Here is a 15118-nt window from a genome sequence, read left to right on the forward strand (position 1 = left end):
AGTAGAAGCTCAGAAAGACCCAACTCAGGCCACCCCTAACACCTTCCATCCTCCAAGGGTTGCAAATGTAAGGAGCTTGGCCGGAAAGCTTCTTTCCGCCATCTGTCCAGTGGCCCCAGAGCCTAGCTGATGGGGAGTCTCATTATGTCTCGTCAGCCCACATATCCTATGATTAAAGTCTCTGTTCTTGCAGTCAGGGGCAAGTGATATTACACAGTTAGTCTTGTGTTAATGAAATTGCGGAGCCCTTCTCTGTGCCAGGTAAGCACTGTGAAAACTGGTTTTACGTGCATTCTTTACCAAAGCCTCACAACAGCCCTGTGAGCTGGGCACTGTTATGTCCATTCCTGTTTCCCAGATGGGGAAACTGAGTCTCACTGACATGAGGTCATCTGTGCAAGGTCGCACAAGGAATAATAGAACTAGGACTCAAACCCAGTTCTGGAAGATTCCGGGGAGACCGAAGTTTGACCACCACCCTCTCCTTCCTCCAAACTTGGCAAAATCTGATAAACATTAAATTCACCCCCACCCCTGCCCCCCAAAGAATCTCCCATGCTGGCCTATGACAGGACCCAAAACTAGGACAACTAGCTGGGTCAACCTCAGCCCCTAACATCTGGATCAAGATTCGTGGGCCAGTTTAACAACAAAGAATCCTGCCCCCAGCGGCTCACTAGCCACACGTATTGCAATGAGCTCTCACACGTACTGAAGGGGACATGTCTGTTGCATGGGCCCCTGGGCTGCCAGGCTGGAGTAGGGTACCAGCCAGGGGAGCAGGAAGCGTGGGGGCCCTGGGGGACTCAGGGGAGAGCCAGGATTGAGTCAAGGGGCCCCAAGGATGGATTTCACAGCTTCAAGTGTGTGTTGGGCACCAAGGGCTCTGCACCCGACCTCTCCGTCAGCACTCAAGCCCATCCCAAGCAGAGTGTGTCTGTGGCTTTTTATTTTATGAGGTGCTTGCTGTAGTTGGTATTATTATAGCTCCTAGCAGTCCATAATCCATCAGTTTGGGAGGTGGGGGTGAAAACTCTCCAAGGCGGGGAAGGAAGGCAAAAGAAGAAAGGAGGTGGTGGCCCTGGTGCGGGGAGTGAGCTCTCCAGGGCTGGTTGGAGCCTGTGGGCTACAGCCCAGAGGCTTCCTGACTTTTGAATTCGAAAGGCCCCTAGAAGATGAGACACAGGTAGTCATTTTTTGCAAGGGGTTGGGGAGGAGGTAGGGGAGCTAAAGGAGGGAGAAAACCAGGCCCCAGGAATATGCCCCCCCATGCCAAGCTGCACCATCCATACCTTTGACAAAGGCAACTTGTAGCTTTTTGGTTTCATCTTAAGGCCCTTTAAGCCCACCGGGTGGGGGCCAGGGGACACAATCTCAGTTTTGCCTCATGGTTATGGTAACTAGCCCTGGCCTCCCAGTTCTGAAGGGCAGGGAACAGAGGTCTCTGGACATACTGTGCCTTAACGGGGAGGGAGTGGAGCCTGGGGGAGGAGGCTGCTGTCCCCAAAGCGTACGTGCCCCCTGAAATAAAGATGCACCCAAGAAGCTGAGAGCCCTGGCCATTCTTGATCAAGGTGATATCTGAGAGCCCGAGACCCCAGATCTCCTTAGCCCTTAACCCCACAGACAGCCCTACAGCCAGGCAGAGGCAGCTGTGCACTTAGAGTCACAGGAAGGGTTACCCGAAGGTTCCCTGATCCCCAAATCTCTCCTTTTCCCCTAGCCATGGCATTGCCTGCCCTTTCCACATGGCCTTGAACCCCACCATTGGAATCACTCCCTCTGAACCAGGTCACAAAGTCAGAACTGTCTCTCTCAAGGCCCCTCTTTTTGCTACCCCAAAGTCTTTTTGCAACCCCAAAGTCTTTTTGCAGACCTACTATGGGTTCAGAGTTGCAGTGACGAAATACAGAAGTTAGCACCTAAGGGACAGTTAATGTGGGCACACATCAGCTCATTCGATCCTATGAGGTGGGTACTATTGATTCCTGATCCTCCCCATTCTGTGGGGAGGATCCTGAAAGGCTAAGTAACTGCCCAGGGTCACGGGCAAGTCCATAGGCAAGGCGAAGTCATCTGACTCCAGGGCCCATGTGATCTACATAAAATTACCCACTCCCCACTGACGAGAAACAAGCACACGTGAAAAATTTGAGAACTGTTTCTGAGTAGGAATCAGAAGGCCTGGGTCCTGATTCTGCCCTTCCAACAGATTACCTTTGTGGCCTCAGTTCCCACACTTGTAACGTGAGGAGGTGAGACTAAATTATCACGTGCTCTCTTATGACGTTTTTATGACAATGACCTGAAGGCTAAACTCTAGAGTACTGACTACATAGAAGAGAGGTCTGTAGGCCCCAAGAGTCTGGGAACAGGAAGCCCGAATGTGCATTGCCAAGGGGGGAGGGGAACAGCAAAACTAAGCCAGAGAGCTAAGATCTCGAAGTCAAAGAACAAGGGAAGGTGAGAGGGAAGGGAAAGAGCAGGTGAAAGAATCCGGGAATGGAAAGTGTGTAGCCGCAGAAAGTTCTAGAAGGTGATTTTGTGGGTGGCTCCCTTTAAAGTAGCACAAGGCTGGAGGAATCATGAAAGGCCTGAGAGATAAGACCCACCTTAAGATGGGCCTTCTGCTGGGCAGAATAATTTGTTGTCAGCTTGAGCACTGAGGCACTTACTTGAAAGTCAGCATAGGTGAGTTGGAGGTAGGGGTGGGGGCAGGGAGGACAGATGACAGCCACAGACCCTGGGCCACTGGAAAGAGCCTGAGAACCCAGGCCCAGGAAGATATGCTTGGGACAATGAGGCATGGCGGCCCCTGCTCCCCTTACATCCCTTTTGCCCCAGGGTCAAGTCTGCTCTCATACCTGACTATCCCACCTCTTTGGTCCAGCGCCAACAAAAGAAGCCAGAAGCTCCCAGACCAATACCAATGGGCCACGGGAAGAGGTGCTGGGACAGGGGACACCAGACGGCAACTGACTGGAAAATACAATGGCCCAGAGCCTGGCACTATTCCAGACACCAGGAGGGCAGAGAAGGTGGGGATCTCCTGAAGGAGGGCCTGGAGCCAGGCCAGGCCAGAAGGCTGCTAGTTGAGGAGGGGAGAAAGGCCCAGATGGCCAAGGGCAGAACAAAGTTTCCGGGTTCCCTTCTCCTGTGTTCACTTCTGGCCGCAGAAGCAGAGAAGAGCCCAACGCACAGTTTTCTCAAGACGTTCTCACGCCCATTCGTTCCCTCCCCCCGCCGCCCCGCTATGCAGTTCCCTGGCAGGGAAAGGAACAGGGTTGCCACTTGGAAGAAGTCAGTGAGGTGTGCAAAGCTCTTCCCAGTAGGGTCACCACCTCAGGGGAAAGGAGAGTGGCAGTGAGAAACTGGAGAGCAGCTATCTCCCAAGTTTCCTTAAAATTGAAGAATTTTGGGTCAAAATGGCCTAGGAGAAGAAGAAGGCCCACTGAGGGGAGCACCTGGGAGGAGCACTACAGTGGGGGCGGGAGACACCTGGCCTCTCCCCACCATGGACGCCACTCTGCTGCCCACTTGAGAGTGACAGAGAAAGACCCGGCCAGCATCTAAGGAATAAAGGAGATACTGCGTGCAAAAGAGCGCTGTGAGAGCCCGGGACAAAGGAAGTGCTCACTGAACAGTAGGTTTTTTGAAAGAACTACAACAGGTAGGGATTTGGGTGTGAGAAATGGGCTTGACTCAACATCCTGTCTGTCAAACATGGATGCTTGGGCCCTCCTCAGCCCTGGGGACTCTCACTCCTCATTGGCGGTGGCGGTGGCGGTGGGCCCAGAGACCTGCTTGCTTTCTAAGCTCCCAGGCAATCCTGTGGTAGAGGGTCCAGGCAACCCCCTTGAGGGAAACACTGCTGTGAATCACATGGGATACTGGGCATGACTGGGACAGAAAAGCCAAAGTGGGAAGCCATAAGACATCGATGGCAGGACCGGATGGTGAAGAAAAAGCAACTTGAATGATATCTAGAGAGGACTGTGACCACAAAGGAAGGTATTTCGTTCTTCTAATAAACATCTCTAAAACTTGACCCTCCAATGAGGACCACAGCAATTTTTGGAGAGTTGATGTCTCAGCTCTGCTGTTAATGAGCCCTGAGGCCTAGGCACGTTGGGTGCTTTCTCTTGGCCTGTTTTCTCACCTGAGAACTAAAGGATTCAATTAGACCTAGGAGTCCAGGATTCCTTTTAGCCTGGGCATTCTAGGATTTTATGATTCATTGAGATAATTGATGAAAATGCCCAGTACATCCCTGGAGAGGCCAGAGAGGCCCATCTAAGCCCAGCTTGAGTTGGCCAAGAGGGGACCAGCCTTCAGAACAGACCCTTCAGAATCCTGTCAATATTTTCAGAAAACTCTCCTACTTTTTGATTGTTTAGAAAGGATTTTTAGAAAACAATTTTTTCCTTTTCTTTGTCTTTTTCTTAAATATTATTTATTTATTTGAGAGAGAGCAAGCGAGAGAGAGAGAGAGTGCATATAGGGAGAGGGAGAAGCAGACTCCCCACTGAGCAGGGAGCCCAACGTGGGGCTTGATCCCAGGACCCTGAGATCATGACCTGAGTTGAAGGCAAATGCTTAACTGACTGAGCCACCCAACTACCCCCTAAGCTATTTTTTTTTCCATTTAAAAAAGCAGAGGCTGTGGAAAACAGTTTCCTTAAAAAAAAAAATCAAAATAGAATTATCATATGATCTAGTAATTACACTACTGGGTATTTACCCAAATAAAATGAAATCACCAATTTGAAAAGCTACATGCACCCCTATGTTTATTGCAGCATTATTTACAATAGCCAAGACACAGAAGTACCCCAAGTGTCCATCAATAAATGAATGAATAAAGAAAATGTGATATCTATATCTATATCTATATATACATACACACATATATATATGGAAATAATACTCAGCTGTAAAAGAATGAAATCTTGCCATTTGCAAGAACACGGATCGACCTAGAGGGTATAATGCCAAGTGAAATAAGTCAGAGAAAGACAAATACCATATGATTTCACTCATATGGGGAATTTAAGGAACAAAGCAAACGAATAAACAAAGAATAAAACGAGACAAAAAAATCAGGCTCTTAAATACAGAGAACAAGCTTGGTTGACAGAGGGAAGGTGGGTAGGGAAATGGAATTCAGAGCACAACTATCATGATGATCCTTGAGTAACATACAGAATTGTTGAATCACTATATTGTATACTTGAAACTAATATAACATTGTATGTTAATTACACTTCAGTTTCAAAAAACAACAAAATAATTGCCAGGGTTGCAGGAGATTTGACTTAAACTTCCCCACTCATTCTTTCAGCCCTTTCAAAAAATATATTTTTGAAATCTTCTCAAGTCAGAAACCCATTCCTATGGGGGAGCTAACTACCTCATTCTAGAGACCCTCCTGTTTTCTCCGAGTCTGAAAGAGAGAACATAGGCCATCTCTGCATGAAATAAGGTCTTAGGTCTTTGACACTTGGGCTTCTGAAGCCACGGGCACAGTGGAAACACTCCTCACATGTCAAAGTAAAACTATCTTCTTCAAAAACAGGGGATGGAGGCTTCGTGGAGATCTCCCCCCACTTCTCTCCCTTAGAGGGCTTCTGGAGACAAACTGTAAGTAGCACACATGAATAAGGAACTCACATAGAAAGCTCTGTCCGTTTGCATTAAAGAAAGGAGATTCCCCCTTTGACTTACTTTTCTCTCCATTCGTCCAGAAGGCTTGAGCTTAGGGAAAAGGGAGATCTGAAGCAGCGAGAGCTGATGCAGGGTAGAGAACTAACATGACCCATAGCTTATAGGATAGGCTAGTCCTTGGCCGTTGAGGTCCGCAGGACAGAAAATAAGAGATAATGACCCTATTGATGGAAAAATGCAACATGACTTGAGCCATCTTCAGTAGCAATCTTTTGTGAGACACAGTGCCTGCTGGTTTGTTGCTCTTTCCTAATCCATATCTAGACGTTCCCATGCCCTGTATCTCTTCTTTTTCTTCCCTCTTGTTTCCATTCCTCATTTTGAACATCTCCCTTCTATGCTTTAGTGGATAAATGAATTATATTGTTATAATCTTGTCGTGTTTGTAACAAGGAATACAGCTTCAAATGTTCAAATCAGATGAGTGAAATGGTTTATGTTTCTACTTTCAAAAGAAAAGTCAAGTAAGTTGCTTTAATAGTATGGCATCCTTTGTTGATTTTTTTTTCCAGTTTAGCCTTGGCCCCAATAGATGAAACTCCTCCTCTCCCTATCAGGCTCTGAGCCTTTTAAAGGACAGAAATGCAAACTAATAATGATCTTCACGAGCTGTGTGACCTGGGACAAATTGTGTAATTTCTCCATGCCTCAGTTTCCTTAGCCATGAAATGAATCTGTCTTGGGACAGAATTTGGGAAGTGGAGGGAGTAGGTAATTTGAAGGTATGGTGGTCACAATATCGTGTTTTTCTGCAACGTTCTTGATTGTGTGATTCAGTACTGTCCATGCAGACCTTCCTTTCTTGCAGAAAGAGAAATCTGGCACCTTGACCTTCTGAAGAGGAAGGATAATGTAGTTGTGAAAGGGTTAGGCTGTGGAGCTACACAAATCTAGTTTTGAATCCTGCCTCTTGTCGATTAGTTGCTTGTGATCTGGGGCAAGTCAGTGAGCTGTTCAAAACCTAAACTTCCTTATCCGTGAAGTGGGGCTAAGGGTAGTGCCTTCGTCCTACACCACCTGTGAGGACTCATTCATTCTAGAACTGTTTGTTGGGCACCTGCTGTGCGCTAAGAGATCAGAACAGTGCTCAGGAAAGAGAAGGGTCCCGTTCTCACAGGCGATTTGGTAACTAACTCATAGAGAGCTCTCGGCATGGGGCGTCACACACAGTCAGCCCTCAGGACCTGTTAGCTATTCTCATCATCATTCTCATCCCATGGCATTGACGACCTGTGTCCCCTGTTCTCCGTCTCTCTCCCAAAAAGTATGAGATGAGACTTCCTGCAGTTAACTATACTCTCTCCGGTGGCCCCTGGTGGCGGGCTTTGTAAATGGCCGTGGCGTTGAAAGCTGGGACCCGGTGGCTGCGGGAGCACAAAGTTTGCTGCGTCTAACATGTGCCCTTTGCTCATGAGCCGCTACTGGATCGGCTGGCCGTGGATATGGCTGAAGTTTAAATTCCCAATGCTGGGAAACCCCCTGTCCCCAGAAAGCCCCTCTCTGGGCACACAGAGCATGGTGACTTCTTTCAGGGCCCTCCCAAGTTCAGGCAAGGCTGCTCAGTCTCCTCCTTAACACTGTATTTGTGACTCACTCAGAGCCCCGTACTTTCTTCCTTTGCCCTCACCTGTCCCAAAAAGGTCCAGACTGCTCTTCTGCCCTTCCTCCTCTCAAGAAAGGCCTAAACAGTTTTCCAGGGCCCTCAGCCAACACTTTCACTTTCTTTTCCATCCCAGAGGAACAGAAAGGGGATGATGACTGATTAAGTGGCTAACATTTGCTCATCAGAGGGCAAAGGAACTCATGTTTACTGAGGGCCACCTATGGGCCCCATCAGTTACCTAATTCAATCCTTGTGACAACCCTGGGAGGTAGGAATCCTTATACCCATTTTACAGAGAAGACAACTGAGGCTCAGGCAGGCTATGGCCTTCATTCACCCACAGCCATACAGCTAGCAAGTAATACTGTGATGATTCAAACCCATGTCTGGCTCCAAAGTGTCAGGTGATTTCCACTCTATTGTGCCCAGGATTTTCAGAGTGTGTGGCTCTCAGGCTAGACACTGTGCTGGTCATGCCCTCAGAGGGCATGGCTTGAATGGCCCGCTGTGAGCTGCTTCAAGGCCCACCCGCTCCCCTAGGGCCGGATGCCCTGCTCCTTCTTTAGCAGCCTGGGAGCGTGACATTGTGAGGAGCTCCTGGTTTCCCCGCTGCTCTCCAGTGCACCTTCCCCATTCAGGCACCCTTGTTTCGAATGCATGACAATTCTCCCAAGAACTTCCCAAGTTCTCCCAAGAACTTCTGTGCCGACTCTAAGTGAAAGCATTCTTGCGTGTAAACTCAAAGCATAAATCTCGCACTTATAGGGGCTCTGTCCTCTTCAAACCACCTCCAGAGCCATTTGGTCCTCCCAGCAATTGAGGGCGAGGGAAGTAGCATTATCGTGACGATCGCGTTTCTTATTCCCATTTCACAGATGAGAACAGCAAGGCCCAAGGAGGCACGCCTGTGGTCACGCAGTGAGAGCCGAGAGTTAGGGCTCTGCCTCTGAGGTGGCTTTTCAAGTATATCGCAGGCGACATCTTGTTTAGAAGCCCTGAGCAAGTCCCACTTACATGACGACCATTACTATACTGACCACAGATCACGGGCAATGATTAACATCGTTCAAATGCTTTCTGCGCTGGGTGCTGCGCTACATGTTTTCTTGCATGAGCAATATTCATTATTGCATGGAATATTCATCAGCTTCGAAGGAGTAGGCCGCATCATTACCCCCGTTTTACAGATGAAGAAACTGAGGCTCAGAAGGCTTAGATGACTCAAGACTGTCAAAGAAAGTGGTTGGTCCATAAGCATGGATTCAGGACTGTCTGGCCCCGGAGCCACGCACACCTAGGGCTACAGTGTCACTTGGCACATGTGTCTGTTTCACTTTAAATTCGTTTAAGTAAAATAAAATAAAAACTCAGTTCCCTGATCACACCAGCCACATGTCAAATGCTCAGTAGCCACACGTGGCTAGTGGTTCTTGTTCCTGGGTAGAATAGCCCAGAAACTTCCATCACCAATAGAAGCTTCTATTAGATAATGCTGGTCTGAACGCTTAGGGTGCTCATCTTTGGACTTCCACTTGGGCAAACCATTATTAGTGGAAGGCAGCGTTTCTCAGTCTTGACACTACTGACATTGGGGACTGGAGAATTCTTGGTTGGGGGGTGGGGTAGACTCTTCCCAAGCACTGCAGATGCCCAATTGCCTCCCTAGCCTCTGTGCACTAGATATCAGTAGCACACCTTCCCCCTAGTCGTGAGAGCTAACAGTGTCTCCAGACATTGCCATGCGGTCCCCTGTGGAGCAAAATCAGACCCCATGTCCCTGCTGAGAACCTCTGGCTTAAGGTTACCAGTGTATTTGCAGTAATCAGATGGCCAATCTTTCAGTAGCTTAACCTCACTGTCTGAAAACAAGCTATTTCACCCAAACTCTTGTCTCCTACTGAATCAGGGTTTCCAGCAATTTGCCTTGAATGGGTGATTTTAATTGGAGACGTCATTAAAAGAGTAAAAGCATTGGAAGCAACAGAACATAAGTGAGGATGCCAAGAGGGGATTCCTGGAATGTCCTGTTCAATTAGGTCCTCCAGTTTCCTAGCCACCAACCATAACTATGAATTTGTAAAGGAGGAAGCCATCTAGGTGGCTCAGTCGGTTAAGTGGCTGCCTTTGGCTCAGGTCATGATCCCAGGGTCCTGGGATCGAGTTCCGCATCGGGCTCCCTGCGCAATGGGGAGTCTGCTTCTCTCTCTGCCTCTGCTCCTTCTCCCTGCTTGTGTGCTCGCTCTCTCTCTCTCTCTCTCTCTCTGACAAATAAATAAATAAAAATTAAAAAAAAAATTTTGTAAAGGAAAGATACAACCGGGTTGGTTTAAAAAACTAGAAGAATGTTAAAGGAGCAAATCAATGAGGAAACGACAGGAATGACCAGATCACATACCCCATTTTGGCTACTGATTTCCAGAAATAACAAACGACAAAAATTGTGCCCCTTGAGAAATTAGCGAAAGAATCCCCCAAATACTAAAGCTGGTCCAACACAAAATGGACTTTTGAAGGCTTCAAATGACACCCGCCTGAACATTCTCATATAAAATGCTGAAATTTTGGTTCTTGACAAAATAACACACGTTTCCACATTTTTAAGTGTATTCTCGAGGAAACTCAACCTCCCTGCAGCAAACGGAACACGCAGGACACTGCTAATGACCAAATGAACTGAGCCAACGACATCTTCAGAGAGATCTCCAAAAGCTTTAAAAAAAAAAAAAACAGCTTTAGAACAATTTCCTCCTAATGAATTTTTATGAGTTAAAAAGTTTACCTATATTGGGGCACCTGGGTGGCTCAGTGGGATAAGCCTCTGCCTTCGGCTCAGGTCATGATCTCAGGGTCCTGGGATTGAGCCCCGCATCGGGCTCTCTGCTTAGCAGGGAGTCTGCTTCCTCCTCTCTCTCTCTCTGCCTGCCTCTCTGCCTACTTGTGATCTCTGTCAAATAAATAAATAAAATCTTAAAAAAAAAGAACTTGCCCCTAGTGAGGCTGGGGGACCTGGGACAGTGCCTCCCCAGAGGCTGGGAGACTAGAACCTGCCACTCTACCAGCTCTCCTAGAGCTTCCATGAATGGAAATTGCCTCAGGCAGATGCCACAGGGAGAACACAGATTAGCAAAATGCAATACCCAGGCTGTGCCCCTTGCCAGGGAACTGGACTTCCCAGCTTTTCTTCTAAAACAAAAAGGAGGAGGAGGAGGGGAAGGAGAACAAGAGAACAGGTTGAAGGTGGATGGGGAGCAGCTCCAAGACCATCAGCTACTGGAAGGACCTGCGGGTTGAGACCTCCTCCAGCCTCTGGGTGCCAGGGGCCTCCGCAGGGCAAAGAAGGAATGCATTGGTCCCCTGAATCCTTGCATCTAGAACTCATAAAAACTCAGCATTTGTAGCCTCTGGTCTCCAGCAGCATCAGGGAAGGTCTGCATCAGGGAAGGTCTGCAGCCAAGGGGAGCCTGCTGGCCCATCCATTACAATACCTACACCCCGGTCGGCTGTCAGATGCCTGTTGCCAAAGCACTAAGCCTCACCTTCCTGAACCCTGTTCTTGAGTCGGAGAAGCCGACTGGCATGATATGAGGGGCCCACTGCCCTGGCAAGCTCCCCGAGATGGCCACCAAGCATCAGAGTGGCACGGAAGCATTGAAATCCTATGGAAACGCACATTGTCAGGAGGAATCCAACATCGCACGTCAGTTTGTCTGAGATCCAGCCCCCAGAACCAAGGATGCCAGGGTGTCAGCCAAGGGGAAGTTCACAGCCTAGGGACGACAGAGGCTTAGAGAAGACAGGCTGGGAGGGAAGGGCAATGTTCAGGCCCAGAACACCTGGAGTGGGAAGGGGGCCATAGTGGAAAAGGGGCTGTAACTGGAGAGATTGGGGTCGCCAAGAACAAAGTTGCCCTAGCTCACTCTTTTGCCTTGGGCTCGAGCTGCCTTTGCAGCAGCCCCAGCCAGATCCCACGGCATCCTGGGGTGGTGGGGAGGAGGGGGCGCATGCTTCCGGTTCTCTGCTCAAAAGATGACCCTTCCTCTAGCACACGCTACACACCACAGCTCTATGCTGCAAGTCAGGGTACTCAGGATTCTGATCTTGGAATTGTCATTGACTGTGTGGCCCAAGGAGAATCACTTAATGTCTTTGGGGCCCGATATCCTCACCCTTAAAATAAAAACATTTTCACCCATGCCACCGTTATAGGATCTTGTCTGGTTAGGAAAGTTCTTTTGCTTGGAGCGCCTGGGTGGCTCAGTCAATTAAGCAATTAAGAGATTAAGCGCCTGCCTTCGAGTCAGGTTATGATCCCGGGGTCCCTGGGATGGAGCCCTGCATCAGGCTCCCTGCTCAATGGGGAGTCTGCTTCTCCTTCTGCCTCTGACCTTCCCCCCACTTCTGCTAGCTTTCCCTCTCTCTCTCTCTCTCTCTCTCAAATAAATAAATAAAACACTTTTTAAAAAAGTTCTTTTGCTTTCCCTTCATCTTCTCATGTACTGGCACATAATTACGGTGGCACATAATTCAAGACCACTAGTATTTTTGTCCCTTCTACCAATAAGCATATTCACAAATCCCTTGATAAATTCCTGCCGTCCCCTGCTGTCACACCATGTCTGTGAAAATAACAGGACTTACTGGCTAGTTACCTCAAGCAAGAACTATATCCACCATAACCAGTTCAGATTTTAAACACCAAAACCGGTCCCCTGGGGACAAACAAATAAACATCTCCAACTCATCAAATAACCGTCCACACCTGGAAAATCTGGACCGCAAGTGCGATCTGCAGAGAAAACTGAACCAACTTGTGTTTCCACCCGCGTTTCGACTTCCAAGTCCTGCCTACTGGGGTTCCTTGAAAGGGCGCTCCCCTCCTGATATGGCCAAGCTGTGATTCTAGGAGCCCCTCTTGTTGGAGGCGCTGAGGGGATGGAGGCTGGGAGGCTGCATCTCGTACAGCTTGGAAGAAATTTCGAAACCTCTCCCGGACTGAGCTCATACCCCCCGCCCCACCTCTTGCAGACCTCCCTTTACCCGGCTGGCCGCTCCCTAAGCAGACAAGCTTCCCAAGGGGATCTTGGTTCAGTCGACAACACGCCTTCACCAAATGCTTGTGTCAGACACCGTGCCTGCTTGGCTGTGGGAAAGGAAAGCACACGTTCCTCCCACAGTGCTGAGCACACGGCTTCCCAAGGAGCAGGTGCGCCATGTTTTCGAAGGTCTACGGGTCTCTCTCCCCGTTAAGTCCCCCGAGGGACTCCCATCCACGTACTTACAGAGACCGTGGTTCCTTAACCTCCTCAAATGCCTTCTTATGGTGTCTCCCGTTCCTTCAGCCTCGTTTCAGTAAACGGTCAGATGAGCTCAGGCCTTCAGCCGGGGCGACAGGAAGAGCCGCTGGTCCATGAGGGCCGCTTTTCCACCCCAAAGGCCTCAGGCTGCTCTGGATCCCCTCCATGGAAGGCAGACATTGGGATGAAGGGGCCCTGGGGAAGGCCCCTGGTTCAAGCAGGAGAATCTAATACTCTCGGGCCAGGGAAGAAGGGCCCGACGCTCACCTAGGAGCGATAACCTTGCCCTTATCACTTACCACAGCAGTGGCTCCATCTCCCTCGCCTCCCAAGGCCTCCACGGCCAACCTCTCTGTCATCTGGTGCCACAGTGAATTACGTAGAGAAAATGCCCTCATTGCCACCGTGTGTGTCCAAGGCCAGAGGCTAAGGCCAGGGCAGTCAGGTGAGCCCCAGAGGCGGGGTTTTCAAAAAGATGCCAAGGGCACTTTTCATAGGTAGACACTCCAGGCCCAACAGGAACAGGCTACAGGGCCAGTTTTGAGGCAATAGCGGAAGGGGGCGGCCAGTGTCCCCACCCTCCCTGCCTGAACCACCTCCAAAGGGGGACACCCTGGAAAATCGCATCAGAGGCTGCCAGTCTCTGTCTGTCCGGTGCCTTGCCATGAGAGGAGAGAGCAGCGGGGGCCATGTGCTATTGGAGACCTGCTGTGATCGAGGTGAGTTTCTGGCCCCGATTCAGAGAGTGACAGCTTCATGAATGGCACTGGAGAATAATCACGTACCTCGCACCCCCGCTAATGAGCCGTACAAGTGGGTCCGTTTGGCTTAATATCTTTTCCTGTTGTCACTGTGGTGGGTGCAACGCGAGCGTAAACGGTGTGGAGCCCATGCCCACCCGGTACAGGGAACCTGCAGCTTGCACAGTTGGCACCAAATTTAGAAAATTTAGAAGACAACTCAGAAAGGTTAAAGTGATTTTTCTCCACTCATCCAAATTCTGTGCTTTCCATCTCTCTTTCCTTCCTTTGTCCTCTCTCTTCTTCTTCTCTGTCTCTCTCTGTCTGTCTCTCCCTGTCTCTGCCTTTGTCTCTCTCACTTTTTGCCGCAGCGTCTCCCCAACCCACCCGCCCCCCATATCTGAATTTTCAGCCCAGCCAGTTGCTGACTAAGGCCAGAACCAAACACTTCGGTGTCACTGAAACCCACAATTTCACTGAATGAATGATCACGGCGAAGGCCATTTCAGCCGTGTCCCTAGTCAATGAAATTAGCCTTGTAAAATCCCGGTCCGCTGGGCGCTTTATTTGATGGGGATGTACGTTTATTACACGTGCACGTGGGAACCTGTAGCTTGGCCCTCGTCTCTCTCTCTCTCTGGCTGCGCGCCCCCCTGGGATGGAAGCGTCCTCATGGCGCTGCTGTCCCTTCTCAGACCCTCGAGTCATTTGTCACGTGCTCCGGGGAGGCTGCCCGGGTGCTGCGGACGACCCTGGCTCTGGGAGAGAGGTAGGGCCTCCTGCGGGGTGGGGCGGGGGGGGACCCCGGGAATAGCGGTACTCCCCGGTCCAACTCTTTTGCCGCTTGGCCACCTCTTTCCTACGCGGCGACCCTCCTTCCCTCTGCGAGGCGACCAATCGACAACCGCAGCGGCCCCAGCGAGACGCCCCGCCTCCCCCGCCCGACCCCTCCGCCCGCCCGGGGCAACTCAGGTGAGCCAGGTGCTGCGGCCGTGGGGGGCAGAGAGTGCGCCCTCCCCGCGCCCCCCCACCCCCGGCCCGAGCCGCTTTCCCACGTCCACCTGCGCCCGGCTCCCCGCGCGCGCTGCCACAGGGCGACGGGTTCGAGCCCCGGCTTCCCGGGCTGACTCCGGGCCGGCCCCGCCGGCAACGAGCGCCCCACCCTGGGCGGGGAGAGACCCCAGCGGCTGCGGCCGAGCGCTCCGCCACCATCGGCTCCTCCGCGACTTACTCTTGATTCTTCAGGCAGGCATAGAAGCCAGCCATGGTTCTTCGGAACCGCTGCGCCACCCCGGGGCGGGTGCCGCGGGCATGTCTGCGGAACAGCTCGGCAGCCAGGGGTCCGCACGCACGGCCCACGCCTGCGGGCCGGTGCACAAACCCAGATAAAGTTTCTGCTCGAGGCCTTTCGCTGTCTTCTGAACTAGGTCCAAAAAGGGCCGGGCTTGTTCCTTACAAGGCTGCGAACTGTTAACTCCCCTTTTTCCTCTGCCTCCGACTTCCCGCTACTGCAGCATCTTCAGTGCAAAATACCAGATGCTCAGTCTTAGCCCGTTTGTATCCCAGCGGAGCTAAGGAGTATGCGGAGTCTCAAGGTGGGAAGCCCTCTGGGCTTAGCCGAGACCTTTACCTCCGGGCAGAGAAGGACACTCATCGGCTTGGGGAAGGCCATGTGAACAAGTCACTTTCTGGCATTTTAGATTCTGCAGGCTGGGGGTGGGGGGGCGTGAGGGGCAGAGCGGAGAAGAGAAAGGCCA

The 15118-nt window shown here is 50.6% G+C and overlaps 1 protein-coding gene across 1 annotated transcript in view; it reads right to left on the reverse strand.

Annotated features, from left to right (window-relative positions):
- Positions 1-14878, reverse strand: part of KIAA1210 (KIAA1210 ortholog) — a 67486-nt gene extending 52608 nt beyond the window's left edge. The window contains 2 exon segments of the mRNA XM_032844780.1: positions 14593-14784; positions 14871-14878. Of these exon segments, the coding sequence (XP_032700671.1) occupies positions 14593-14784; positions 14871-14878 (200 nt within the window).
- Positions 14879-15118: the final 240 nt, after the last annotated feature.

This window comes from Lontra canadensis, unplaced genomic scaffold, assembly GCF_010015895.1.
Source record: "Lontra canadensis isolate GAN:19392208 unplaced genomic scaffold, GSC_riverotter_1.0 scaffold155, whole genome shotgun sequence".
Classification (NCBI taxonomy): Eukaryota; Metazoa; Chordata; class Mammalia; order Carnivora; family Mustelidae; genus Lontra; species Lontra canadensis.